The sequence below is a fragment of the Cercospora kikuchii genome (assembly GCF_019650295.1).
Source record: "Cercospora kikuchii DNA, contig_00002, whole genome shotgun sequence".
NCBI classification, from domain to species: domain Eukaryota; kingdom Fungi; phylum Ascomycota; class Dothideomycetes; order Mycosphaerellales; family Mycosphaerellaceae; genus Cercospora; species Cercospora kikuchii.
The window spans coordinates 2,297,397-2,324,665 of record NW_025408583.1 but is presented as its reverse complement, the minus strand read 5'-3'; the positions used below and the strand labels follow the sequence as shown (position 1 = coordinate 2,324,665).

Sequence of the window (27,269 nt, the reverse complement as noted above, 5' to 3'; positions counted from 1 at the left end):
GAGGAGCTTGAAGCGTGGGAAAGGACGTGCCAGTGTTGTTGCAGAAGGAGCACTCCGCTTAGTTAACAAAAGAAGCAACGAGTGTGATGGGCACAGACGGTACATGAAGTGAATTCAAATGTCACCGCTTTGCCTGATTGGGGCAACGGAGCTGGCCTTGGCACCATGGAAAAAGCTGAAGTTTAAGCGTAGACTCATCCCATCAAAATCGTCTTATCAACATCATCTCATCAAGATCACACTTCTGCATGAATTCATCTAATAACACATCTGCGGCCGTGAATCATCAATCTGACTGAAATAAGATCACATCATCCGAAGAGTCCGAACAGCAGATCACTTCTGACCCGCAGCCTCATTCTCATTCTTGTTCCCTCCGAACAGGCCACCAACATAGCCTCCCGCACTCTTGACATAAGAGCCGGCACCTTGAGCGCCATTCGAGACACTCTGACCTGCAGCCTTGGCATTGTTGACGACCGGGTCGGTCACACTGGAAGCGGCACCGCCATAGCTGCCATCGTTGCCTTTTCCGCCTCTCTCTGCTCGATTCACGCCCTCTTTGCTCACAGCATCTCCAACTGGCTGTAGCAGTCCACCTTGTCCGACTTGGCCGGAAACTAGGTTGTTCACGCCGTCCTTGAGAGATGTCAGCATCGCACCAATCTCACTCAACCGGCTTGCCCGTCGAACATACCTGCAAAGTGTCGACCTGGTCGATACCAGTGACTTTCGTCTTGCCGAGCGTATCTAACACTGTCAGTATATGACTTTCCTCCCTGCTCAGCACCCTGACCCACCTTTGGTCGCATAGCTGGCCTTGTTATCATTGGTGAACCATCGCAGATACATATCCTCGATCCATGGCATCCAGTTCTCCTTCTGGTGCTGGTACCCTTCCTTGATCCATTCCGCGTAAGTCTTATTGTGCTTCTTATCCTCTGGCAGAGCATCAAACGTCTGTTTCTTTTGCTCCTCGGACATCTGAGACCACTGATCTGTGCCGTTATTGGTGGCGGACTGAGCAGTGTTTTGAACTGATCGTCCAGCGGATTGAGCGCCCGATTGAGCCTGCTGGCCAACATTCTTCAATGCATCTGCCATCCTGGTATCGTCGTTGATTCTTTGTATTTCAGGTCAAGTGCTGTGACTGATGTCAGTTTTTGAATCTCAATATGCAGCACTTTCGCGATACTGACAAGACGTTGTCACTCGGCTGATATATCTGTTTCTGACGTGGCCTCTGGGTCGATTCTGTTCATGCACATTTATAGCGTATCGCCCCATCGCACCAGAACAAGTTATCGAGTTGACGCCGAGTTGGCATCAGTACGTGTTGGCGACCACGCGCGACATGCACGTACGTCACTTGGTGAAGACGTGTGTGTGAACCTGGTCACATCCCTGTCGGATCTGCATCCTTGCCAGGTTTCGGATTTGGCGAAGGAGGCATGTGGCTGTGCGTGGTTGGAAGCACAGCAAGAACTGATGCAAGCACATGCGATGACGTTGATAGATCCCGCGTGTAATGTGTAAAGCACTTTCCATTGCAAACATCTCGTACAACAAGCTCTCTCGCTCTCCCCGTCGTGAAGTAAACGTACCAAAAAAGCCCAAAACTCGGCTGTCTGATCAGAATCGATCAGAGTCTGCACTGAACAGTGCAGTTATGCTAACAAACAAGCAACCAAAACAAACAGAACGCCCTTTCAGCGTTATCGTACAAACCAGTCGTAATGCGCGCAGCAAAAGCTGCGATTGGTATCTTGCACAATGTCCCACCCAAAACAAACGCGCGCTTTCGTTTCCATCGTGATGTGAACAAGCCTTCGTTTGGCACGCGCCGGTCGATGCCGGTCAATGCCTTTCAAACGCCTCGTGTCCCATCGTTATGCTATGCTCGTAACGCGTCCAGTCAAAAAACGCTTCCAAAAGCTGAAAAAGGATAAATGCACACTCATTGCGAAGCAACCCTGAGTGCCGCCTGCTGTTTAATCATGCTCGCTTGTAAAATAGCATCGAGAGAAACCTACTCCATCAGATGCTTCGACCGAATGATGCTTGATGTGCGGCTGGGCACCTTGTTATATGTCTGTCCAGAAGAGAATATGCGGGTTCGAGGTTGCGGTACAGGACTGGAGGCGTCCTCTTCGAGGACGGGTGACGTGTCGTACTTGCGTCTACTTGCCAGGCTGTCTCTCAGAGAAGGCATCTGTCTTTGAGCCCCTGGAGAACGATCCTGGCTGGCAAGTCGAGTGTTGGCGCGGAAAGAAGAGGAGAAGTCGGTCATGGCGCGCGATGGTGCACGCAGTGCGCGTTCTTCATGAGTGGTATCGTGGTTCTGTTGCATCCGGCTGCGAAGCGCCCTGCTTGGCACTGCGCTGATGCGGTGCGGTGGCTGCAAAGTGGCAGAGTGTGTTGGAGTAGATTGAGCTTCAGAACCGGAGAGATCGCCGTGACTGCCGCGTGGGCTGATGTTTGCAAGTGTGTCAATAGCTTGTGGGCCTAGCAGGCTTGACTTGCGCTGCTCAAGGCGACTCATGGGTCGACCCGGGGTCAAAGCAGCGACTGGCAGACTGCTCTTACGCACTGTCCTGCGTAGAGGAAGGTCGATGGTGGGAAGCTCAGCTTGTGCAGGAGATGGAAAGTGAGCCGGCGAGGAGAGCTGAGCTGGAGAGGCTACGATGCCCGGAGATGCAACATAACCGGGAGTAGCTGGTGTAGATGGCTTGCTTTCGCGGAGCGAAATGCAGAGATCGGTCAAGTTGCGGCACAGGTTGTCCACTCTACGGCGAACCTGACGCTCATTAAGGGGTGCCTGATTGGTTTGAGGCGATGCCGAATTGGCATTTTGTCCTGCGGGCACGCCGGCTAGTGCGGCGAGGTTCAGGGCGTCGGCAACGACGACTTCCAGGTTATGGAATACAGTTGATGAGAGGCTGTCTCTCGATCTGCCTAAGGCGTCGTGCAGAAGTGGGTGGATGTTCGCCCACAAGCTTCCAACATTCTGTTCTGTAGGTAGAGCTGGTGATGCGGTCGTGGGTGCCTCTGCATGGTCTTTGGTGGACTGCTTGGGCGAAGATGTGATGGTAGTTGGTGCTGTGGTCGCCGTACGCGGACGGTCGCCAGAGTCGCCAGAGGCGGCGGCACTTGAAGAAGAGGGCTTCTTGTGGTCGCACTCGAGTTTCTTGATGCGAGACTTGAGCTCATCGAGCTCGTCCCAGACCGTGTCTGCGGTCTGCGAATCGACGGAGGAGTCTGTCTGCTGTCGGCCCGAGGATTCCGTGGGGGAGTCTTGCGATTCTATAGTGGGAGCGAGAAAGAGTTGATTGTCATGGTGTCTGATGCCAAACGATGCAGTTCCCGAGGATGACCTTCTGCGACCGAGCGGCTGTGGCTCAGGCGAGCGTGGTCGCTGCTGGCGCGGTGATATGGGTGAGCGGTCGGCGAAGGTGGAAAAGCGACGCGAGCGACCGGTGGAGGTGGTGTCGTCATAATGAGATGTGCGCGTTAGCGACGCGCGACGCTGGAGGTCGGCGTGCTGGAAGAGACCCGTTGAGGCGCGCAGAGTGTCGAGGCGTGAGGGTGGTCTCGAGCAGGCGTTGCCGCCGCTGGTGCTCGGTCGCGGCGCCTCAGCGGGCAGCGACCGGCGTTTGGAGAAGGAGGCGCGAGACATGGAGCGTCGTGAGCAGGAGCGGTCGGCAGCGTGGCTGGCGGCTGCTTGTTCGTCGGCGAGCTCCAGGAAGTAGTCGTTATCTTCGTCGCGAGCAGAATTGGGGTGTGGTTGGTAGAGGTGGGAGGAAGGCATTTCGAAGTCCCAAGGGGTGAAGGTGGGTGTTCTCGCTTCTATCCTTGTCGCGCTGCTGGGATACTGACGCCGGGTTAGCTGAGCGCGCGCGGTGTGGTGCGTGCCGGGGAGGCACCCCTGGTGCTGGTGCTGTTGCGGATTGTGATGGGTGGCCCTTTCACTTACAGCCTCTGCCGATCTGCAATGGCAATCGATGTTGCTTCTGTTGTGGTGATGGCGGGGCGATGGAAGTGCATGTGCGTGTGTGGAAGGAGAACAACGCGTCGCACTGCTGCCATGTGACGCAGCCAGCGGGAGCGGGATCGCGTCGACCAGAAATCGGGTGGGAATTGTTGGCACTGGTTCTGAAGAATCGTAGAAATCGTGTCTCCTGCGCACGCTGCTCTCACTGCTGCGACTTCTTCGTCGTGCGGTCTTCGTTCTGGCTGCGCGCCGCTCGGGGTACTCGTCTGCGTTGCGCTCGAGTCCTGATTCGCCACGAGGCGCGACGATCCCCTGCATTACGCTCGCTTGCGTTGCTAGTCTGCTCTGGTAATTTCGTCCTCCTCCTCCGTGCGCCTCGTGGAATTCCTCCTCCGTCGTCGACATCTTGGGCACAAATGCACGCAGGCGGCAGGAGGTGGGAGTGTGGACGACGCGCTCATTTTGAGCAGCGCGGTGCACTATAGCCCGCATTGGATATACGCTGCACCTCTCATCAATGCCGCTCATGAATGACACAGAGCCTGGCAAGTGGGCAACCTAGTTTCCACCTCCGACCATTCACTCGCAGCTATCGGCCGCCGTCCATGCCATGCCTGCTGCCACTCCATCGCGCGCCGTCTGCGAACGCTGGGCGGAGATAGCAACACGAGCTGCAGGCCATGTTCACAGCTTGCGCAGAAAAGATCATCACTCGCTGTGACGCTCTACAGCACGCAGCCATGAATGGCTAGCCTTCAACGACAGACCCAAAGGGGTGGAGCTTGTAATCATTCATCCGACCCTCGACGTTTCTGACACATGCCACACCTTGACTCGCAGTCTTGCACGCAGGGGCTGCATCAACTTTATGACAGCCGGGCTCGCGCATCTGCGCGACTCTGCGAACATAATTTCCGGCCACATTGTCTCAGCGCACGGTATGATAAATTGCCAAACACGGCTCCGCACTTGGCCAGATCCGAGTCCAAAGCTCGTGTGCGCCCTGAGGGGTCAAGCCCACGAACATTCTGATACCCATCCAGATCATGTTTGCACGAACTGCCTTGTAGATCTGTGCATGTGCAGCCGTTGCTGTCCCGCTGCAATATTCTCGAGTCAGCAAGTCAGTGCCGCTGTTTGGGCGCGCACGCAGCACGCAGGGTGCGGGATGATAGTAGCCGGCTTGGTTGTCCAAACCCTTTCGTGCCGTTGAAAATAGATTGTCACCAGATCTGAAACACGCCGAAACTTCACACTCGCAGCACAAACGTCGCAAGACACGAGCTGTTGTTCCGAAATGTGTATACGAACCTATCTACCTGGCCAAGTAGAAAGCTAGATCCGCCTCAGGATCATATTCTCTCAACGTCCGACCATTGCCCATGAACCTGAAACGGTTCCGCGAACGATATCTGATCTCGAAATCCTCAGGTCTGAGCGTCGAGATCATGTCATGGTAGCTCAACACCGAACCGGGCCAAACAGCTGTCACCCGCCCATCGACCCTGTGATTCTTGTACCACTGTTCGCAAAGGTCAGAGAAGGGGTCTACAAACTCTCATCACAGACAAGATCTTCGTACCGATTGACATCCTCCTGACCAGACCAAAGTCTGCATAATCTCATCCCCGTACGTGTTGAATTCATCCTGCACTTCTCGCTTCACGTCAATGAACTTGATGTCCTGAAATCAGTGTCAGCATCAGCTCAGTTCGCCACGCGTGTGCACGGAACGTTTCAACGGCGAACGTTACAGGGAGATGCATACCTCTTGCAAGATCTTGAGGACCCATTGGCACATGTAGTCTGCAGACCATCCTAGTCCGGCCATGAGAGAGCCGTGGCCAACTGTGAAACATTTAGCCGGATTACCAGAGTGCATTGTCTGTCTTACCAGGAGCGTTTGGTCCGGAGAATGTGAAGAAGTTGGCTGTTCATAATACTGTAAGTGTTTGTACTCTGCTGCAGAGTGCATACATACGGAAGCCGGAGGCACATAGCGACAAGTATGACATAGGCTCTGTCGACCACTGTGACCAATTAGTACAGATTCGGCATGCATTCAACTACCGCCCGCCTGAAGACTGCAACTTCTTCGAAGCAGCCACAACACTATCTTCGGAATAGCCCATGGGCAGTTTCAGACCAAGAAAACAGAGCGAGCGCCAGCTGACAGCCGTTGCCAGATCCACATTCATCTGCGTCCGCCTAGAGTGAGCTCCTGAACACTTACACAGTCTGCAAGAGATACGCCGTTACGACCAATCAATGGGAATGGCGGTCGGTGAGAGACATCAAAACCGGTTGCACAAATAATGGCATCGACTTCTTGCGTTATCTCCTCGTCCGTTGATGTTTTCACAACAATGCCAGCCGGTGTTATTTTCTCGATGCGGTCAGTAATTAGTGACACATTATCACGCACAAAGGACTCCAGGTATCCAGGCCCAGGGGTTGCCCTTCGGCAGCCAACCTCCTACTCGGTGTTAATGTCGTGGTCACGGAGAACGTCCAGGCTCCTGGCAAGAAGATGTTGCAACTCACATAGTCCGGTGTTAGCTTTGCCGCCAATGCTTCATCGTTTCCCAGCTTCTCCTTCATCTGGTCCGCCGTTGCTTTACGGGCCGCATTCTGAGCATCTGAATCCTTGACAAACATGTCAAAGGCCCTATTGCTGGCCGCCTGAATCTTCTTTCGATACTGTTTGAGTGCCTCCGGGTTCTCACGAAAGTTGCGTTTCTCTTCTTCGCTGAAGTAATACTGTACCTTTCCACCGATCGCGCCCGAGCCCAGTCCAGGAGTAATATATGTCGGATGCCGAATGTAGTTCGTCAAATGTTCTGCCCTTTCAACCAGTTGCGGGACGATCTGGATCGCTGAACTGCCATTGCCGATGACTCCAATGCGTTTCCCGGTAGGATCGAATTTGGTATTCCAATCTGCAGAATGCATCATTTCTCCTTGGAAATCTTTCAATCCGGGAATGCTGGGCCAGCGCCATTTGGACAGAAAGCCCACTGCGGATAAGAGAACGTCACAAGTGTCTTCGATAGTACCATCTTTCGTGTCGAGCTGCAGTTTCCACTGGCCAGACTCCTCCGAGAATTCAGCGTTTGATCTGTTTGTGCTTAACGAACTGTATCTGGCGAGGAAGTAGTGGAGAAGCGCTGGCAGAGCTTACTTACACGCGGTGACCAACTTTGACGTCTCGTGCAAGGTCCCACTTTGCCACGGTGGCCTTAAAGTACTCCAAGATCTCCTCGCCTGATGCATAGAAGGCACTCCAGTTCGGATTTGGCTCGAATGGGAAGGTATAGATACTTGATGGAACATCACAAGCACTGTTCAACGTATCGATCAATTTCTGTTCGCAAGCCGTGAAGGAACCACTCACACGCCAGGGTACACGTTGACGAGCCATCTGGAGTAGTTGTCAGAATTTGCTTGTGCCTGTGACAGATTGCCACTTGGATGCCGAAGCCAAATATCCCCAAGAATGCACAAAATATTAACCTGCCGACAATCACATGTACTCACGTTCCACCAATATCGTCGTTAGCCTCGTACAGAACAAGTTCGACGTTCTCCCCTAAAGTTTCTTTCCATTCGTGATATATCTTGTAAGCAAAGTTCATTGCAGAAATGCCGGCACCTATGCAAGCAATTCGCAACTTGCGAGTCGGCGTTCTCGAAGGCTTCTTGTATAGTGGAATATGGTTGTCCGGAAGCGGTTCGCCATACCGCATGGGAGGGTCGGGCACCTCTCCATTTGCTGAATCGTTCAAACTTGTTGCTGCCACTGTGGGATCTTTACTCAACATGTCCTCCATCGTCTGAGGCATACTGTCGTACGCGCCGGCCATGGCTAAATCGTGAAATGTTCGAGAGTTCAACGATATTTGGTCACCAGTTCCGTGAACTTGAGCATTCCTTCGCTGGCGACGACATTAGCCTCAAAGATATGTGACCCCAAACCATCTTGCAGGCTAAGCGGTAGCCGACATAGAGTGAGGGGCATGGCATCATGCCTTGCTCAACAGCAGCAAGCTCCGCAAAGCACTTGCATGTTCTGTTGAGTACGATTCCTTCTCAATCGCGTCGGACAGACGTGTTCTTTGATAGGTAAGATGCACCCCTCGGATCGGAGCCTTAACAACGCGATGTCGAAGGCATCGATAACGGGCGGAAAGATGCTGGACGCGCCTGCGGCTTACGAAGCCCAATCAAGTTAGGCCCAGACAAACCATCAAATGAGCCAGAGTTTACCCCAATATCGATATCCGTCCCACCACCAGTCCACCACCACCAATGTCTGAAGTGGAGAAACGTCGGGCATCCGCCGAGTTCGACATTTCAAGCAAAAAGCAGCGCAACGACGACCAAGAAGAGGACCTGGCAGAGGAGATGTCGTTGGTGAAGGAAAATGTCGACGCACAGATCAACCACGAGGCTGCTCTGAAATACTGGGCAGAACAGCCAGCCAACGACACCGGAGTCCTCGGTGGCTATCCCGAAGTCAGTCGCGTAGACTTGCAAGGTAGCGCGAACTTCCTTGCCAAACTCCGCCGCTCATCGAAGCAATACCCTCCGTCAAGCGGGAAGCTACCTCGCGTCGTCGACACTGGAGCAGGAATTGGGCGGGTCACGAAGGGTTTCTTGAGCAATGTGGCACAAACCGTTGATATTGTTGAGCCGGTGGAAGTGCTGTCTCGGCAGATCAAAGATGAACCTTGCGTGGGCACAATATACAATGTCGGACTCGAGGACTGGACACCAGAGGCCAAATACGATCTGATCTGGAATCAGTGGTGTGTGGGACAAATTCGAGATGCACAGCTCGTTGCATACCTCAAGCGAGTCACACCATTTTTGAATCCTGGAGGATGGATCATCGTCAAAGAGAACCTCAGCAACCATCATCTTGGAGAGGACGTGTTTGATGAGACCGACAGCTCTGTTACCAGGACCGATGCGCACTTCAGGCAGATTTGGGAAGAAGCTGGCTTGAAGCTTGTGAGCACCGAGCTCCAGAAAGGCTTCCCAAAGGTGTTGTATCCAGTGCGAGCCTATGCATTACAACCGAAGTAGGCTTTTCAAACGCTGCAGATGGGAACGACAGCCGAAGAGCAAGTTCGAATAGTGTAATCACTGTCTAGGACCAGAAGATGCAGCTACGCGTCTGTCGATTTGCTCTTGTCTGCGTGACAACGAATCTCCTGAAGGTAGAGGATTGCAGCGGATATCTGCAATTGACGAACCTTTACCTTCCTCGGGTTCCATCAAACAGCCGAGCAATCGAGCAGAAAAGATGCAGCACTAGCTGTGGTCGCAAGGTGACATCGCGCACAATTTCCAAACTCGCGCTCAGGTCGTGTTACAAATGGACAGAGGACGGCCAAGGAGACGTGCTCAGTGAATACGAAGGCTCAGTGTCCAGCTCGACAGTCATGCGGTCCAAGCTCAAGAAGAGCGAAATTGCCTGTTTGGTAGTCTGAAACAGCGGCGAACATCAGTCCAGCGTAGGAGACTAGTCGACTCTTGCAGATAGCCAAGAATGGTCGGAGAGAGCACTCTTCGTCCCGCCATCGAGCTCGTTAAGAAGCCACTGATGAACATTGTGCCGATTCTATCAGGCTCCTTCAATAAGAGCGCAGAGCAGCAGGTCCATGAGCATAAAAATTGATGATCGCTGATACCACACCCACTCAATGCTGTCTTCGTCGAGACAATGCACTGCAAACCTGGTGATACATGTACTTTTTGAACTCTTTTCCGTCTATTCTGCTATACACATGGGACTGGACTGAATATGCTACAAGCTGATCAGAGCTCAGCTATAAACCAGGTAAACCCTAGGCAGGCATTACTGGACGAGGAGGCTTTGTAATCTGCTTTCCGCGGCAATGACCTGGATTCGCTGTTAGCATAGCTGCTCTGCCATGGGTGGAGAAGTAAACGGTGTGTACTCACATCAATAGCTTGCTGGACCTCAAGCACCCTCCTGCACTCACCCACCCAATCTCTGCTCAGTGCTCCAGCCCATCCCTTGAGTCCATTCATTTCACGTGCTGCGGCATCCAAGTTGCCCTCTTCAAGGAGGACTTCTGTCCGTGCCAGCGTCGCCTCGACATCATCACCCTCTGGCAGTCCTCGGTCTGCTTTCTTTTGGAACATGAGCTTGCTCAACACAGCCGAAGCCGCATGGCTAGCTACGCCCGCATCCTCGGGCAACAGGCTTGCCTTGCGGACTTCAGATGCCACGCGTCGGAAACGGTCAATCAGGTGTGCCGACGACGGGATACCGCGTTGATAAGCTGCAGGGTTCATGGAAGCGATAGCAGCATTAACCACATCGTTGTTCTTGCTGACTTCTTTCAGGGCCACAAGCTCGTTGATGAAAGGCGTAGGGGTATCAGATTCTTGAAGCTTGGCTCGTACGGCCTCAAGAGCAACTTGCAGATGTTGGGTCTGGAGAGTGGCGTCCACAACCTCATTCCACTCAGAGTTGAGCTTCTCGAGTTCTGCAACGCTGCTAGAAAGCTCATCGAGTTTCGATAGCCTGCCATTGCGTTCTTCTTCAACCTTCGTCCGAACGGTCTCCATGAACTTCTTTTGCAGGGCAATCTCCTGCTCAATGAGCTCATTCTGTTTCTTCTGCTCGTAAACTTTTCGCGCGGCATCAAGCTCGGCGGAAAGCTTCTGCTGATAGCTTGTGCTGAGCTTTTCACGCTCCTGCTCATATTCTTCCCGCCAGCGAGTTTCCTGCTCACGCATTTCGCCTTCTAGACGGCGCACGAGCTCTTTGGCAGCCTGGTCGAATTCAAGGTGTGCATTTTTGATCTCGGTCTCGGCATCGTGGGAAGCTTTTTCTTTCGCAAGCTTGATCTCACCAATGACTTTATTCAGGTTGTTCTTGGCCTCTGCCAGTACGGAGCTGTATTTCGATGCGTCCGAGGTGTTGTTGATCGCCGTAATGATACCATTCACCAGCTTGATGGCTTCCTGAACTGCCGGCTCGGAAGCTTCAGGAGCATTCAGGTGATCAATTGCAGGTACTGCGACACTCGGTGCCGGCTTCTCTGCAGGTTTTGCCTTTGTCGATTTGTTGTCCTCCTTGGGCAGAGACTTGGTCGATACATCGGGAACATCAGGCTTTGTAGGCTCTTTGGCTGATTCCTTCTTCGGTGCTGGCTTGGCATTGTTGTCTTCGAGGGCACTTGTATGTCGCCCTCGCGATCCCAGATCACTCCCACTGCTTTCCGTCTCTGCAACGCGCGGGCTAATGCCACTTTGTCGGCCAATCGTCACTTTGTTCTCGCCACGAGTCTGGGGCCAGCTGCGCGACGAAGCTGATCCAGAGCTAGGGAAGCGCTTGCGGAACTCGCGTTCTTCAAAGTATGCCACAGCATCTTCTCCCAACGGTACATACTCGACGAAGAAGTCATGGAAATTATCATTGATGAGCGAGTAGTAAACGCCGCCACCGTAGCCGAGAGCGGAGAGAACGAGCAGCGTAAGGAGGAAGCGTCTAAAGCGACCCTTCTTCTTGGGAGGTGGCGGAGGTGCTGAGGAAGAGCCAGTATTCGCAGAGCCTGATCCGCCAGTCTTCGGTGATGCAGGCGGCAATGCATTGACATCGGCGGGCGAAGGAGGGACTCGCGGCGACTGCTCGGGCGTGATGGGAGGTGCACTGCTCGGGGTCGACGGCTGAAGCACAGGAGGTTGAGGGACTCCCGCGGCAGCACCGCTCTGAGTACCGGGTAGGACGACCTTATCGGGAGTGGGGGAAGCGGCGGCTTGGGCACGCTGGGAGGTCTAGAGATGGGTGTCAGTTCGTTCATATGCAAGAGAGGCATTGATGAGAGCGCGGCGTACCGACCACAGGTGCTGCACCCGCTGCGGCTGCCATTGGCGAGTCGCAGCAGCGCGCACGCCTGCGCCGCCTCGGGACACAGCTACGCGCAGCATGATGGGCGTGCTGCTGCTATGCGACGGTGAGGGAGCGAGAGTCTGTAGTTGGGCTGGCGCGCAAATGTTGGCTGGGCCGCGTGAAAGAAGCTCCATGTCCGAGCTGCTTCTGCTTCTCCGTCATCGCCCGCGAACGCCGACTTCACGCTGCACTTTCTACTCTATATCAACACACGCGCACAAACATCGTACACCCTGTCCTAGACACCCAGAATGTAACGCTACACCACTGCTCGTAGATATCAGCGGAGCGGAAAATCTCACGTGGCTGCGGCTCTGCAATGCCATCGGATGGCGCCGATATGATGCTGTAGCAAGATCCACTCCATTCGCTGGCAAGGCCCGAGCCTCTGAGACATGACAACAACCATCGGTACCCCAACGAAGTCCAAACTGAGCCTCTACACTGTAGCAAGAGTTACCCCAACGTGTACATCGACTTGAGCCTCTACCCCACTGACATCACTTGCTCGTTCTACAACTTACAAATCCACCATTCACTTAGTCAAGAAATCATTTGTCACACTTGGTCTCCTCATATGATTGTACTATTACTTAAATCTCAATCAAATCTAGTATCTTCGAAAAGCCTGATATCATACTAGCCATGCCTCACAACATTCTCCTCACCGGAGCCTCTGGTTATCTAGGTGGCTCACTTCTGAACTCTTGGCAAGAACCAAACTTCCCAAATCGCGGCAACATATATGCCCTCGTTCGAAACGAGGCACAAGGCGAGAAGGTTACACAATATGGCGCGAAGCCGCTCTCCTTGTCTCTGGAGGACGATCAAGCCGTAATTGATGCAATCGTCAAGCACGAAATATCTGTCGTTTACTTCCTCGTGGGTGCGTACTATTTTCACAGCCAGAAGTCCATCCTCAAAGCTCTAGAAATGGCTCACAAAGCTACTGAAAAAATTACGCATTTCCTCTACGTACGTTGAGCTCACAATTTCAACCTGCATTGTTCACTGCTGATTTAAGGTCGTTAGACCACCGGCACGAAACAATTCGCAGACGTTGCAGGTTGTCCAACCGACAGACCTATATATGACACCGATCCTGATTTGTACGACATACAAAAACGTCAAGAATCTTCCAACGAAGAGCTTAGCACGGTGAGCAGCCTTTGCCCAATCCATCGATTCTGATTCGCGTACTAAGCATTCACTTTGGAAGGCTGTAAAAACCAATTGTGCGGTCGTGGACGAGGGCGAGAAGCGTGGTGTCAGAGTCTACCTCTTCTCTCCATGTATAGTTTGTAAGATTGTACCGCAGCCAGAAATGATGTCAAACGCAATCAACTCACTGTGTACTAGATGGGAAAGGCACGGGATTCGGAAATCGCATTTCTATCCAAACTGTGGATATAGTTATGGCATTCAAGGCGTGCGGACACGCTTACAATGTGGCGAACGATCAAGCGGTTTATGCATCATTCGAGAGCATCAGGAATCAAACCAATGATATCCAGATCTGGCCTGTTTGTCACATTTCTGACACAGTGTCCCTATATTCGCATATTCTGACCAAGATACTCAACGAAGAGGATCCCCCACATGGAAGAAATGGCTATTACCTGGCCTCTACTGGACCAATTGCCTGGGAGAAAGTTTATGCCGCCATTGCCTCCGCTCTCTTTGCAAAGGGTCTCATCGCTGATGAAAAGCTGCGCCCCATTGACCAAAGAGCCATTGATCGCATGGTCACCGCACTTGGCGTAGACAATAAATCTTCCGCGTTGAGTAAGATTTCCGGCAAGTAAGTTTACCTATTCATTCATTCATCGTATGCTACTCACATGTGTTTTGTTCTAGCTGTACTTACACGCCTCGTCGGGGTGAGAAGACTGGATGGAAGCCGAGTTTTGGCCCAGCGCACATTCTTGAAAGCATGGACGAGGAAGTCGAGCACATCCTTGAGAACTTGAACGATAATGTGAAAGGCATTCGATAAAGGGTATTCATTGCATGCTGCAATGCTTTCACTTCACCAGGTATCTTCTGCTGGGGCCCAAGGATACGATGTCTGCTTCATGGTTTGGCATTATGCAGTCCCGCTATGTTCGTTGGGTCGGCGGCACTGCAGGACACTTTACCGGGTATCTGCCACAATCCAAATTATCCTTTTCCGCCTATGTGCCCCTCTCGGCATTGCCCTCTGCGCCTTCTTGCTTGACTTCCTCAGATCTGGTTCCCTGAAGGAGTTCGCCCGAATAACCCTCCTGCTCGCCTCCTTTCACAGCTCTCTGGGCATGCGCTGCTTGCACCTCGCTAAGAACGGTACGAGAATCTGCAAGTAACTGCCTTGCAATGTCGTCAGGGTTCTCGGAGAGGCTCATGCCCAGCTCGGCGATGCGAACTGCTTCCCTTGCCATGTCAAGAGCATCATCTGCAACGCCAGAGCAGCCGAGGACCATGCCTGGAAGTTACGGAGTCAGCATGGTTGAGATGCGAAGCGAAATGAAATGGCTCTCTGTGTTTCTCAACTTACAGGCACGAGACCTGATCAGAAGTGGCAATTCGGGGTACCCAAGCAGCACACGGGCAGTATCCTCGGCATCTTTGTCTCTGTCCTCTCGATGCGCCTCGAGCATCGCGCGGTCGAGGGCGAAGAACATGCGCTTGAGATTTTCCGTCATTTGCGCGGCGACAGGCTTATGCCGCGTCAAGGCTGTGTGTGTAATGTTTCCGTCGAGAAACGAGCATTTGACCGCGGGAGGAGAAAGGCACGCTGTCCAGTTTGAAGCCGATGATGGCAATACACTTTAGCTTGAGTCACTACGAAAGATCGCAAGTGAGGTACGTGTGAATGCCAAGTCCATTGTATGTCAAATGAAGTGTTTGCTGCTGACCGCATCTGGAGAAAACGCACTTTCTGATGTGAAGTGAAGCTTGAACTGGGAGCTGGTTCGCCCCATGAGGCTGATGAGAGCGCGATGCTGTGTGTATTCTTTCTATCTGTCGATTTTGCTACACTTTGACCAATATCTTGGTACCTCCTCTCATCACTCTTACTGCCGCAAATATCGCACTAGCGCCCAGCACAGTGACTCCAGCATATATCCAAGTCCCGTTCCAGTTCAACTGCTCATCTGCAAGTGCAGCACCAGAGCCGCTGGTGCCCAAAATACCGCCACCACCTGGACCACCGGCGAGCACACCCAAACCGACTGTGGCAAAACCTGCAACGATGTCAATCAAGAGTCCTGTCTTGTGCCAAACGAACACGCAACCTACCCATTCCAATGCGTGTACCGACCTTGCTCTTATCCTTCGTAAGCGCAACGAACAGCACTGGAGGAAGAGCGATGAATATCCCTGAAAAGAAGCCGAAGAAGAGTGCCACGACAATCATTCCCGCTGCATTGTGCACAGCTATGAGGCAGAAGAGGACAATCGCCACGCACAATGCTCCTGATATACGTTAGCCGCTATTCCAAGAATTCGTTGAAAGCATTGCAGTCGATCGATTTACCTGGTGCGATAACGTTTGCAGGACCAATACGGTCTGAGAGGATGTTCGGAAGGGTTCGCCCAAAGACTGATCCCGCATTGAGGATAGCCACCAGGTAAAATGAGAGGCTCTCACTTGTATACCCGCGCTGGTTGCCATAGAAGCTGATGTAGAAGAATCCAACCTGTCACGGAGTCAGAGGCCCGTCACTGGCAAGTGCGGAGACTGTGCACTTACGTAAAGACCGATGAAGCCAATCGTGCATCCAATTACAAATATCACGAACGGTACATCCCTAAAGGCCGTCCAATCGATGAGAGATCTCGGCTTGTCGGGCTTCACTCTTTGTCGCATCAAGGAAATTGGTACAATCAGGGTCGCCAAGGCTGTGAATCCCAGAATACGAACGGACCATCCAAATCCAAGATCTTCGTGATTTATCATGCGGTAGAACATGATGGGGTATATGATACCTTCAAAATTGTCAGTTCTCGGTGTCGACTTGAGTGTAGATGAAACACACCTCCCATGGAACTTCCACTGGCCGCCAGCCCAATGGCGAGCCCAATTCGGCTGGTGAAGTAAGTTGGCAAAATGGCTATTGAAGGCACATACAAGCACCCGCCACCGATGCCCACAACGAAACCTTGGGCCAAGAGCACTTGCCAGTATTCTTTACAGAGGCTCAACATCATGTGTCCAAACACAATCATGAACGAGCCACTGAGGAGAAGAGCTCTAAGATGGCCTCGATCATATACTGGTCCGACGAATGCACCGACCATCAGAACCTACAAGACATTTCAGTATGAGCAGCTGCTGGTGAAGATGCCTTTTGTTGAAATGTTTGCCCACTCACCATTACAGCCTGAATTGATCCGATCCATGATATATTGCTTGAGCTCTCCTGGAATAATTGCCCACCTTCGTACCAGGTTTGATATACTCCAAATGTGTTTAGAATTCCCCAAGTGTTGAAGAACAACAAGAAGCTGCAAAGCACTTGTATCCACGCTTGAGTACCGCCATTTGGAGGCCCAGATGTGGCAGCGGAAGGTGTCGCAGATGCATTGGGAAGTGTTTCCTGTATTTCAGGTGTGCTCCTTGCAGTATCCTCATCAGATCTGTTGCCCAGGGATCCTGTCTTCTCATCGAAGGCCCCCTGTTGTTCGTCGTTGGTCATGCCACTTCTTGGCGCATGGGCCGGCATGCTGTCAGCAATGCCTAGTCGCCAAGAAGGACACTAGGTTTGCGCTGCACGGTTGATGCACAGTTGATGAAAGTATGGCAAGATGCAAGATGGAACCATCGCGCAAGTCGAAAATGTACTCTCCGGCGTGATGAGGCGCCTTCCTGTGGACAATGACGCGCCATCCTAATGGAGGCGGCTGACCCTCGCGTCTTTCGTCAAAGTCCGAAGCGCGAGATTCCACGCTACTCTGCCGGTTTGCCGTCCGCTTCATGTATACAGCATTTGTACGACAATCACCACGATCCATCAGAAAGAGAGCCATTGATTGGGATCCTGGAGCTCGGGTGTGCATGATTTCCTCTCTTGTGCCATCAGACTCTGCTCAAACCGCCTCAGTTGGACAGGAAAGCGTAGAGGCATCTGGAGACAACAATATCAAGACCAGGAAGCAACACCCGACAAGAGACCGACAAGAGACTGGTCAGATACGGTCGAATATGCTACGACAGTAATGCGAGACAGTATCATAGACTAGATACTGAAGGGCTCTGTGGTACCTGAACTGAAGACGCTGCACGAATGCGAAGTTGCTGAACCGACGTGGTTAACGCTCTTTGGTACAGTTCGTTGAACAGAGTTCACATGTTCGATTGTATCGCTCGTCGCACTCTCGTACCAACCGAACCGCGTGTCATGAATCATACTGATTGCACCGCTTCCTTGCCGCGCAGTTGTGTGACAAGAACAACCTCGAACTCGAATAACGCCGGAATCTGAAAGATCGAACTCCTTTCAGGCACAGTATCTCCTAGGCATCCCGTTTCGCCTCGCCTCGCAGCAACTCGATAGAGTCTTCGATCGCTTTCATGTCGGCGCCCATGACAGTCTTTGCCCAGCGGTCTCCGAACATAGCCACCGTGACAGGCAGCTGATTTGGTGAGAATTTGAACAAATAGCTCGTCGCTGCGTTGAAGTCCATTTCGGCAAATGCTATACCACTGCTTGCATGCCTTCGAGCCAGCTGTTCGTATCTTGGACTGAATTCGCGGCAAGTAGGCAAGGAAGAATTAGAGACGTGGAGGACGGTAGGCGTCCGATGCGACTCCTCCACGACCTCGTCATGTTTCGCGCGGTCCGCAATGTGGACAACAGTAGAGGCCATGGTAATCAGCGGTGAGGGTAGCGATGGGTTCTTAGAATGTTTCGTGAAAGACACAAGAACAGCATCTTCTCTGAAGCAGTGTCGTTGGGCGTCACGAGCAAGTGCATGGAGCGGAGGCACGATCCGTTCGTCCTTGTGCCTGCCACTGCTTCGCGAAGCTTGGACTTTCTGAGATCTGAGATCTGCGAATGACGCGTTGAGAGTGAGACGCGACGCCGATGTCAACGTGCAACTTGCAACTGCATTTCCTACATTTTGTGATGACGAGTACTGTGCAGCCAATCTAACTGCATGAGCACTTTGCATGATACAACAATCGTACTGAGCTACGGAACATTTCCAGCTTCACAGATACACCAAAGCCGCAGCAAAGCTTGTTCAAGTCGCCCAGCACATCTCACCATCACCGAACGCCATGGCAACACCAACCAAAATTCATCTGAAGCCACTCCAGGCGATCGACCTACCGCCTCACAAGGACATCCCATCTGATCAAGCTGGCGGCACGCTTCCGAACCTACAAACTTTCCTGACAGAAGTGCTCGCGGAAGGTGACGGATTCCTGACCACAACCCTGCACGATCAGAATGTATTCAAGCTCGGGGGCGTCAAACACCAATCCCCAGCGACCGCAGCAATTCAGATACGTTCTGCTGTAATTCCGCACCAGCCGACAGAGAACTGGTATGCCCGAACCAGCATTCACGAAGATGCCTCCAAGGACGGCACCGCCACTTGGGCAGAATTCGATGGCCATCTACGAGCCAACCACAGCGACTACGAAAAGGAGTACACGCCGTCCGTAGTCTCTGCCCACAAGGAGTATTCCTGGGAACAAGATCTTCAAGCCTTTGGAGCTACTGTGGGCAATTGGCAAGACATCACGATGGAGATTCGACTGATGCGCCACAAGATGCCTGTTTTCTTCTTGAAAGACAGAGAGTTCAGGGTGCTCGTTGTCACAGCTCGAGCGCAGAGCCAGGACAAATTCATAGTCGTGCAAATCCCCGTGGGGCGCAACGCCATCCCAGAGACCGTATCGCAGGCCGGACAACAAGCCGTGGACGCAATCTATTGTAGCCTCGAACTCGGCGAGCTACACGATGGTCAGATCACCTGGTCCATGGGCACAGCTAGTGATGCAAAGGGGGTCTTGCCAATGACAGTGCAAAAAACGCAGATGGGTGAGTCAAGCACAGATCTCAGATCAACCAAATAGCATTGCTGACTCCTTGCAGCCAACGCAGTCGCCATCGATGTCAGCTACTTCATCAAGTGGCGCATGGAAAAGCGCAACTCATAGGCCATTTGCTTGAGGTACAAATTTGGAGAGCTCTCTCGTCAGATGTCGTAGGTGAATGCGGACAGATGGAGCGTATAGATGGATTGATCAGCCAGCATGAAGTACTGAGTATCTTCTATACAGGCGATCTATCAGGTCTGCATCCAAGGCGTGTGTTCCGAAGTGGGATATGATCTTTTATTCTGTTCTCTTCGGCATAGAGCCACATCGTCGTCTTTATGCTCTTGCTCTTGCCGCCAATCTCGGCTTTTATTTTACAGTCCTCTGCCTTCTTTCCCTCCTATATCGTGCCGATGCACCGATACAGTCATTCGTTTAGAGTGGTGATTTGTGGTCCTATGCTCAGGAAAGATCCAGCTCACGCCATTGCGCAACGTTATCGGAGACATGTAGAAGCACCGTGGCTATTTCGGCATCTCGGCGGTCGAAGGCCTCAGCTGCCACTATTCGAGAAGTGCCGTGCCTGCTCTCGAGTCGCGTCCGGCGCCCTTTCGTGGTTTCGAAACGATCTCGGTCGTTGAGCTGGTGGTACTGCTATCACCATGTCCATGTCGAGCCTCCTCGAAATTCATGCGTCCTCGCAAGGACTCCATATCGTTCGAATCAATTTGCCCCCTTCTCCAGGAACTCTTTGGCCTCGTTTATCTTCGTTGCCAGGTACGGGCTGCCTCCTCGATCAGGGTGGTTGAGAAGCATCAACGATCGGTGCCGTTTCCTGATCAACTCTTTATTCACACCCCGTTCACTGTGTCCATAATCAGTCTGCATGTTCAAACAAGCTCCGAAACATTTGTGGTGTCGCGTACGAGGTTCCAAGAATTAATGCCGCCTCTCTCCGATTCATCTGCTTCTCGAACCCTCCTTTATAGAAAGCCTTTCCAAGTGCACTGGAACCACCGCGTGCTCGCCGTAATGCTACGAGGCCTGCGCGACCCTGTGTGTCGTTAGCTACATCGATGCAAAGACTTGAGCGGTACGCACGAAGAATGCAGCGGCGGCAACGCCCACTCCCACCGCAAGGACGGTGGCCATGCTGGTGGATTCGTGTGAGGAGGACTTCGTTGACAGGTGCGACAAGGCGATGGCGATGGCGACAATCGGTGCTGGCGAGGATGAGAGGATGGTACACTTTGCGGACGGAGATGCTTCTGTGTGCCAGGTCTTCGCCGGCCCGAGTCGAGCCGAACCACGTCCGTCGATCAAGGGCCGTGGAGGCCATGGCTGGAAATTCTCGTCGTTGGCTCTCTGCTGCCCACCACACCTCTCCGCCACTTCTCCCGCCGCCCAGACTCCGCCCTGTCCGCTCGTCACGATGAGGATCGAGACGTGCTACTTCTGCTCGCAACCGTGCTACCCATCTAAGGGTATCACCTTTGTGCGCAACGATGCGAAGGTCTTCAAATTCTGCCGCTCGAAATGCCACAAGAACGTAAGTTGCTGAAACACACTTCACCGCCTCATGCCTTTGACGTCCGCTGACTTCTTTCCTCTATATAGTTCAAGATGAAGCGTAATCCCCGCAAACTCGCCTGGACCAAAGCCTTCCGCAGCGCACACGGAAAAGAAATGCCTATCGATGGCACTCTCGCAAATTTCGCCCAACGCCGCAATATCCCTGTCCGCTACAACCGCGATCTGGTACAGAAGACGCTACAGGCCATGTCTCGCGTGCAGGAAATCCGCGATCGTCGGGAACGCCAATTCTACAAGGATCGCATGAAGGGCAACAAAGCACGCCAGCTAGAAGCCGATCGCAAGCTCGTTGCCGAAAACCAGCATTTGCTGCCTCCACAGTACCGCGACCAAGTCGAGCAGGCTCTGCAAACTTTGCCAGAGCAGGTCCAAGAGGAGACCATGGAAGAGGAGCTGGACGAGGAAATGGCTTTGGAGGAGCAAGCAAGGTTGGCACCAAAGAAGAGCGCACTCAAGCAGAAACGAAAACAACAATTGGTCCGAGGAGGAGGTGCGGAAGAGATGGACGTCGATGGTTGATCTCAGCGTCTTTTCCCCCCCGGAGCAACCAGTTTCACGATTATCAGCGAAGGTGTCTGGCGTTTTCATGAGTTCACGGCTACATACAAACAGCGACCTTTCAGTGGCATGAGACCACTCACGCACATGGAAGATTTCACCTATGCACTGCGGCGACAATGTCCGTCGTCGATATGCAGTGCTGCTCAGAGGTCAGTTCGATTCATTTTTTTGCATGTTCGCATTACTCAAAAGCATTGCGTTCCCTCCTGTCAATGAGGTGCACGTCTATAAGTGGATGCAAGAAAGACGAAGCTTTTTACTTTCTATTCGATCACAAGCAAGGCCTTTCTAGGATGTCCATGGTGTTCGAATCCATAACAGACTGCTGACATGCTGGAAGACACAATACAACGATCAACCTCAAATCCGCGTACTTTGAGCGTGGCTCTAGCAAATACATTGTCGAGTCTTGAGGTCGGCACCTTTCATTTCAGGCAAGCAGCAGCTCAGAGCGTGGTCCTTAGAGAGAAGCGGGCTTGCCGACTCTTTATCTGTTTGCGTCCTCAAGAGAAACAGAGAGCAAGCTAGATCGTCAATTCACAGAGCAGTCAAGGAAGTATCGTGAATTGTAGGCACTCGTCACACCGAGCGTCCTATTCATGCATATGTACTTGTACAAAAGCTGCTCCAGCGAGGTCTCGCAAGACCCGCCTCTTCCCAAACCTCCCCAAACATCAACGGGCATCAATAGTCGTACGTAGCCTGGAAAATGCACGATTGATGCAATTGCCACACTCCGTCGCAGCTGTGTCGAGCTGTTCGGCCCTCCATGAACGCCGTCCCATGTTTGTTTCCATTTCCAATCGAATGTTTCTCCAAGCCCCTCGCAACGCCATGCTTTAAACATCAAAGACCCCCAATCGTAATCCTGTAATGATTTCGCGGGACCTCCGGCGATAATCTAATACACTTCCTGTATGTGCTCATAAAACATCAAGTATGTTGCGAGTTATGGGACTCGCCCCTTTCTGTGACGGACTTCGAGGATCCTGCACGGTAAGCCTAGGTGGATTCGTGTGGGCAGCACTGGCAGCCGGGGTTTCGAGAGCCAATGCAAAGGGATTTTCCGTGAAGCTTGTAGCTCTTGGAGACATGAGCGCATCTGAATCCTCTTGTGCCACGCCAGTGGGGCTGTTCTCGCGGATATGTAAGTTGGCCTCAATCTGGGCCTGCAACTCGCGTAGCCGTTGCTGCTCGCGTAAGGATGGCGAAGAGATCTTGCCTCGAAGTGTGCGTTCAGGCTTGGCCGGAGGCGGCAAATGGCGATTGTCGCGATTTCGCAACGATAACGATCTTCGGGGAGTTTCCTCATCCGCGCGCATAGTCCCCATGCCCAAGCTGGCTAGCAGCGCGGATCTGTCGAATGGATTTGCCGCGAACTCCGTCGATGTCGGCGACATGATTCCAAAATCGTCCCCAGGGTCAACCTGTTCTGACGGGCGAATGGGCGCCATCGCAAATTCCGTCGACCTGGGTGAGGTGACTGGAGGTAAGAGAGCCAGGACAGGCGCAGGCGCAGGAAGCGTGGTTTGTCGTGAGAATCGCTGACCTGGGACGGTTTCGACAGCTGCAGGATTCGACAGGGCAATCACGGGTACGACGTGGCCGGAAGGGTCAACGAAAGGCCCGGTATGGGCCGCAGTAGTGTTCAACTGGCCCCCATTGGATGCAGCCGGCTTGTCAGATAATGGCCACGGGAAGCCTGAAGGTGCGGACGAAGGGCCAGGACTGACTGCTTCGTCAGCGCCACCAGCTCCACGAGTTGGAGAGCGGTCGACGGCAGAGCGAGGTTCATCCAGAAGTTCGGGTGACCGTGATGAGAATGGCCCACTCCATTCACTCAACGCCGATCCTGGTGTGAGTGGGCTCAGGGTGCTGCGTGCTGTCAGAAGGCCGCCACGAGCAAGGCTGGAACGGAACTCCTGAAGCTGCATGATGAGATTCATGTTTGGTCCGATCCATTTGCTTCGTCGCTTGACAGCATCGTATGCTTCCTGAACGCTCATTGAGGGATTTTTGTACAGGCCATAGGCGACCACCAGGCTTGCTGACCGTGATACTCCACATTGGCAGTGAATGAGCACGCGCTTGCCTTCGGTCACCCTGTCATCGATCAGCTTGCACAGACGCAAGAGATCCGGCACAATGTCACTGTTGTGTTCCCATTTCACGTGGATGTATTCGGGCTCTTGTCGAGCGCTCCCGCTTTCGGCGAAGGATGCATTTGATGGTGATGCCTTGGGCGTGGTTGGAGATGTATCCGGGTCCTGTGACTCTTGAGAGTCTGTTTTCCGCACGACGAGATGGTCTCGATCTTTCCTTGGCTTGAATTGAATCCCACCCCCACCATCTATGCGCAGGTCGGGTTCTGAGCACGTCAAGTCCTCATTGTTCACCAGCGGGTTCCGGACTTCGCTGGCCACATTCATGACGACATCATACTGCCGCGCTTGTTCAGCAGTAGGTTCCAGATAGAGATCAATGTGAGGATCATAAACACAGATTGGTCCGTCTGGATACGCTTCCGGTTTCTCCTCGCGCGATAGGGGCACATCGAAATTTTGCTCTTCGTCTTCGTCTTCTCGCTCCGGGATTGGAGGGGACTCTGTAACAATCTCCACGGGGGACAATATCGTCTCCAATGTGCGCTGCTTCCGGAATTCAGCGCCATTGCCATGCGGCAAAGAAAGACCCGGCACCAAAGGTAGGGACGGAGACGACTGGAAATGGCGTAAAGTGCCAGGTCGCGCAAACCCAGGGGTTGCAGGAACAGGTGCTGGCTTGCTTCCTCCGGGAGTCAATAACGTAAGACCAAGATTGCTCGGTTTTCGACGAGGCGGCGTTGGCGGTTTGACGAAGGATGGAGATAATATCGCTGCCTCTGGCTGGGCTTGTAAGGGTAGACTGGTTGTAGATGCGGCTCTTGCCGGGTGTCTCGATGTGACCACAGCAAGATTCTTGAGATTGCGGCCCTTTCTTGGTGGTGGCTGCTTTTGCAGCTCGAAGAATGGCGCACTCCGCTCGTCGGCGGTACGTGGTCTCAGCATGCCTACTGTGAAGGTGGTTGGAGGTGGCGACTCCGGTGACGAACCAGGTGAGGGCTCTGTGGCGCTGGAGTCGTCTACGGTCGAAATGGTCGTTGTGGGTGACGACTCGTTCGAACCAGTCATGTTGGTGGAGTCGCTCAGATTGTGATTATGAAACTTCCTAATGAAGCCATCATAGTCATGTGAATGCTGGTAGATACTGTGTGTGTCTGACGACACCGGGTGTGGTAATTGCTTCGTTTGCTCGTCCGCGTGCGACATCTCGGATGCTGCTTTGACAGGCGACGAGCTGCGGTGTGAATCTGAGGTCGAGGTGTTCGTCTTTAGTGCAGGACGCTCGTTTACTTTTCTTCGCTTCCAGAAATGAGGGCCATGGGGTCTTCTGATTTCTTTCTGGTCATCAAAATATGTAGTTTCGTGGTGCCAATTGGCAATTAAGGACCTGGGCGAAGACATGTCAGCGACTGGGGCGGGGCTGTCCACACGTTGCTGAGAAGCATGAAGGATAGAGCAAGCGTCCAAGATTTGAGAAGACTGAGGCGCGCAGTAGCAGGCTCTAAGCTTGCAGGCATGCCAGATGCGATGTCAAAGGCAATGGCGCTTGCCATGCGAAGTGCAGCCTTCTCTAGGCGAATGCGCCATCGCCGCAGTGACCAGGCATGCGACATGTGAAAGACAAGCTCGCATTGCGCAACGGAGGGTACACGTACCGACGTGCCTTCACCAGGAAGGGCTATTAGTGGTGAGATTCCAGATCTCGCGGGCGGCAAGTGCTGCACAGACAGCGGTGCAAGATTAGATGGTAGAGAGCGTCTGGCGATCCTAGAAGAAAGTGAGGTTGGATAAGCAGCCAGTCTCCTCACCACATTTTTGGCGCGCGGATTGAAGAGGAGAAAGCGACCAGTGAGAGTGCGAGACGGACAAGTCTGACTTGCAGATGCACCTCGCGAGGTGTGGGCGAGTCTTGAAGGAAGCTGAGCGGCTTGATGGACGGCGTCTCGAGAACAACCAATCGAATCGCACGTCGAGCGTCGAGTGCGTTTAGCCGCGCTGCCAAAAATACCTGGCCAACCGATCAGCTCCAGCTCGCTTTTCGCAATTTACAGCAACACAGAAGAGTAGTAGAAGAAGGGCAAGACGTCTCCGCCAGCTGGTCTTGACGGCGTGCAGTCTTGCACTGCGCTGCGTCGCGACCAGCTCCGGGCGACTATCACGGCATTGTGGTGAATTGGGGAGACCTACGCAGCGGCAATGCTCCCGCAGCGTACAGAGGTGCAGGGACGCTCAATACCACGTCGTGGAAGACTGCTCGGTGGGCTTGCTTGTCGAGCCTCGAGGTCGTGCTTCGACAGGCAAGACAGGTACTCGAGAGCTGGACAGTCCAACGCTGTCTATGGTCCTAGCTCGCAAGGCCGCACGACGCCAGTGTTGGGTGTATGTTATTTGATTTTCCTCGCAGCTAGACGCTCCGTAGTGATGTCTGGTCTTGTTGCAGTGGTCCAGAGGCTCGCTCTCTGTCTCTCTCTTCCGGCACTCAACAAAGGACTACGCCGGATTCCTCGTCGGTCGTCGCTTGCGCGCGCGGGGTCCGGTCGTGCGGGTGAGAAAGGAAGGAAGGGACACGGAGAGGATAAGGAGAAAATGTGTAACAGTTCGAAAGGTAGAGCGTGGTCGACGACAGGTCGCAGGAAGCGTGAAGGTGTGGGCAGTCTGGGTGCCAGCCCGCCAAACAAGACGGACGGCGCTGAAGGGACTGGTTCGCTCTAATAATAGATTAACACTAAGAGCTAGTCCACACGTGAGTCCCTGCACAACGCGTGCTGCAAACTGCTATCCATCCTTTCGACGACAACTCGTCTTGAGTCGAGGCACGGCATGTCAGAGCTCCCAGCACGACACATTCGCGCAGCGACGAGGAGTGCAGATACGCACGACCACATGGAGATCGTGGTGGCATTAATGAGCCAACTGGACACTTTGTGAGGGGTTCATGGCCTCATCTCGGCGAATACCTGTTGGTACCATCATCGCCTCCATTCTCACGTGCAGCCACGAACGTTGAACGGCAATCTTGCAATACGATCACCCGCAGGACTGCCCGCATATTGATGTATATATACGCCCAACGTGCTCTACTTCTGTTATTGCATTGCTGTTGTTGCCGTTGTCTCCGCGGACAATGACTTCCCAGCAGACTGGTGGTATCTGTCCCAAAAGAGTATTCTGCGCCGTTCGCTCACGACAACTCCTTCCACTGCCGTTTGATTCAATGCTGCAACGTTGTTTTTCACTTGAGATGAATCAGTCCCCACGTGCAGCGCATGAGTTTTGGGACTGAGCGCATCAAGCGAGTCCTCCATCACGCATCAGAGGCGGGCTTCTCGTCTATTGTGTATCATCAGTATTTGTCCGTTGGCGAGAGTGCCACGAATCTCCAGCGACTCACCCTTCAAGATGCCTTCTTTCAACAGCTCCTCTTTGTTGGGACGAGCTGCAAGGTGCTTCTCAAGACTGTCTGCGCGCATGTGCTTCTCCAGCTCTTTCTGTTGGCCCTGAATACCGGGTGCTGCGTTGGAGTCTGGAAGAATGTTACGCTGAATGAGCGTATCTTTCTCAGGACGGTGAGAGAGACCCTGTGAGATCGAAGACATCAGCTGCAGTACTCGAGAGGCCCTGCCTATCCAGCGCTATGGTTGCGCCACAGTGCACAGCGAGTTGTACCAAGAACTTGCGAGTATGCGCATACGTTCCGATACTACACCACCTCCTTTTGTCGGATGTCGCACGTATGGACATACCTTCTTCAAGTTGTCGGTGATCCTCTGTCGTTCGAGCTCAGCAGCTCTTGCTTGAAGGGCAGGCGCAGCAGTGGTGTCCAACAAGATATGCCTATTCTTGAGATCTGCCTCCTCTGGCCGAAGCTGCAAATGCTTCTCCAAACTATTCCTGCGTTCATCGTTCACAGCCAGAGGTGTGGTGTCGACTCCAGCGTCCGCAGCAGACTCGGGTGGTACCTCGGTCGTCATGATTCGCAGCTTGGAATATTGGTTATGCGATTTGTGTTTACACAGTTGCACCTTTTGGGAGGTCGATTCTTGTTTCGGTTCGTGGTAG

General features: G+C 53.1%; 13 protein-coding genes across 14 annotated transcripts; 4 read left to right on the top strand and 9 right to left on the bottom strand.

Annotated features, from left to right (window-relative positions):
• Positions 1-336: 336 nt before the first annotated feature.
• CKM354_000313400 (uncharacterized protein) lies at positions 337-1,104 on the bottom strand (the record flags this gene model as incomplete). The annotated part of the gene is made up of 3 exons (XM_044798315.1): positions 337-639; positions 698-750; positions 801-1,104. 3 exons carry the CDS (start codon positions 1,102-1,104, stop codon positions 337-339), a joined length of 660 nt encoding a protein of 219 aa, XP_044654250.1.
• A 925-nt stretch (positions 1,105-2,029) lies between these two features.
• CKM354_000313300 (uncharacterized protein) lies at positions 2,030-4,396 on the bottom strand (the record flags this gene model as incomplete). Its single annotated transcript, XM_044798314.1, has 2 exons — positions 2,030-3,871; positions 3,974-4,396. The coding sequence occupies 2 exons, from the start codon at positions 4,394-4,396 to the stop codon at positions 2,030-2,032; spliced, it is 2,265 nt and encodes a 754-aa protein (XP_044654249.1).
• Positions 4,397-5,306: 910 nt separating this feature from the next.
• On the bottom strand, positions 5,307-7,854 carry CKM354_000313200 (uncharacterized protein; the record flags this gene model as incomplete). Its single annotated transcript, XM_044798313.1, has 10 exons — positions 5,307-5,513; positions 5,574-5,675; positions 5,760-5,839; positions 5,886-5,921; positions 5,973-6,021; positions 6,225-6,467; positions 6,536-7,109; positions 7,177-7,332; positions 7,386-7,412; positions 7,529-7,854. 10 exons carry the CDS (start codon positions 7,852-7,854, stop codon positions 5,307-5,309), a joined length of 1,800 nt encoding a protein of 599 aa, XP_044654248.1.
• A 445-nt stretch (positions 7,855-8,299) lies between these two features.
• On the top strand, positions 8,300-9,079 carry CKM354_000313100 (N-terminal protein methyltransferase; the record flags this gene model as incomplete). Its single annotated transcript, XM_044798312.1, has 1 exon — positions 8,300-9,079. The coding sequence occupies one exon, from the start codon at positions 8,300-8,302 to the stop codon at positions 9,077-9,079; it is 780 nt and encodes a 259-aa protein (XP_044654247.1).
• A 775-nt stretch (positions 9,080-9,854) lies between these two features.
• CKM354_000313000 (uncharacterized protein) lies at positions 9,855-11,959 on the bottom strand (the record flags this gene model as incomplete). Its single annotated transcript, XM_044798311.1, has 3 exons — positions 9,855-9,899; positions 9,962-11,806; positions 11,867-11,959. 3 exons carry the CDS (start codon positions 11,957-11,959, stop codon positions 9,855-9,857), a joined length of 1,983 nt encoding a protein of 660 aa, XP_044654246.1.
• A 607-nt stretch (positions 11,960-12,566) lies between these two features.
• Positions 12,567-13,917, top strand: CKM354_000312900 (uncharacterized protein; the record flags this gene model as incomplete). Its single annotated transcript, XM_044798310.1, has 6 exons — positions 12,567-12,896; positions 12,954-13,079; positions 13,141-13,222; positions 13,281-13,387; positions 13,436-13,722; positions 13,779-13,917. 6 exons carry the CDS (start codon positions 12,567-12,569, stop codon positions 13,915-13,917), a joined length of 1,071 nt encoding a protein of 356 aa, XP_044654245.1.
• A 178-nt stretch (positions 13,918-14,095) lies between these two features.
• CKM354_000312800 (uncharacterized protein) lies at positions 14,096-16,627 on the bottom strand (the record flags this gene model as incomplete). 2 transcript variants are annotated; one of them, XM_044798308.1, is made up of 8 exons in its annotated part: positions 14,096-14,382; positions 14,455-14,634; positions 14,960-15,145; positions 15,201-15,377; positions 15,439-15,601; positions 15,655-15,890; positions 15,941-16,208; positions 16,277-16,627. In XM_044798308.1, the coding sequence occupies 8 exons, from the start codon at positions 16,625-16,627 to the stop codon at positions 14,096-14,098; spliced, it is 1,848 nt and encodes a 615-aa protein (XP_044654243.1). The 2 variants fall into 2 exon arrangements, with proteins under 2 accessions (XP_044654243.1, XP_044654244.1); XM_044798309.1 differs by lacking the exons at positions 14,096-14,382; positions 14,455-14,634 and having other exon boundaries at positions 14,934-15,145.
• Positions 16,628-17,417: 790 nt separating this feature from the next.
• On the bottom strand, positions 17,418-17,771 carry CKM354_000312700 (uncharacterized protein; the record flags this gene model as incomplete). Its single annotated transcript, XM_044798307.1, has 1 exon — positions 17,418-17,771. The coding sequence occupies one exon, from the start codon at positions 17,769-17,771 to the stop codon at positions 17,418-17,420; it is 354 nt and encodes a 117-aa protein (XP_044654242.1).
• Positions 17,772-18,186: 415 nt separating this feature from the next.
• CKM354_000312600 (uncharacterized protein) lies at positions 18,187-19,074 on the top strand (the record flags this gene model as incomplete). The annotated part of the gene is made up of 2 exons (XM_044798306.1): positions 18,187-18,955; positions 19,010-19,074. The coding sequence occupies 2 exons, from the start codon at positions 18,187-18,189 to the stop codon at positions 19,072-19,074; spliced, it is 834 nt and encodes a 277-aa protein (XP_044654241.1).
• A 603-nt stretch (positions 19,075-19,677) lies between these two features.
• Positions 19,678-20,106, bottom strand: CKM354_000312500 (uncharacterized protein; the record flags this gene model as incomplete). Its single annotated transcript, XM_044798305.1, has 3 exons — positions 19,678-19,819; positions 19,881-20,008; positions 20,056-20,106. 3 exons carry the CDS (start codon positions 20,104-20,106, stop codon positions 19,678-19,680), a joined length of 321 nt encoding a protein of 106 aa, XP_044654240.1.
• A 280-nt stretch (positions 20,107-20,386) lies between these two features.
• On the top strand, positions 20,387-21,066 carry CKM354_000312400 (ATPase-activating ribosome biosynthesis protein; the record flags this gene model as incomplete). The annotated part of the gene is made up of 2 exons (XM_044798304.1): positions 20,387-20,503; positions 20,572-21,066. 2 exons carry the CDS (start codon positions 20,387-20,389, stop codon positions 21,064-21,066), a joined length of 612 nt encoding a protein of 203 aa, XP_044654239.1.
• A 965-nt stretch (positions 21,067-22,031) lies between these two features.
• CKM354_000312300 (uncharacterized protein) lies at positions 22,032-24,416 on the bottom strand (the record flags this gene model as incomplete). The annotated part of the gene is made up of 1 exon (XM_044798303.1): positions 22,032-24,416. The coding sequence occupies one exon, from the start codon at positions 24,414-24,416 to the stop codon at positions 22,032-22,034; it is 2,385 nt and encodes a 794-aa protein (XP_044654238.1).
• A 2,098-nt stretch (positions 24,417-26,514) lies between these two features.
• On the bottom strand, positions 26,515-27,181 carry CKM354_000312200 (uncharacterized protein; the record flags this gene model as incomplete). Its single annotated transcript, XM_044798302.1, has 3 exons — positions 26,515-26,540; positions 26,602-26,788; positions 26,954-27,181. The coding sequence occupies 3 exons, from the start codon at positions 27,179-27,181 to the stop codon at positions 26,515-26,517; spliced, it is 441 nt and encodes a 146-aa protein (XP_044654237.1).
• Positions 27,182-27,269: the final 88 nt, after the last annotated feature.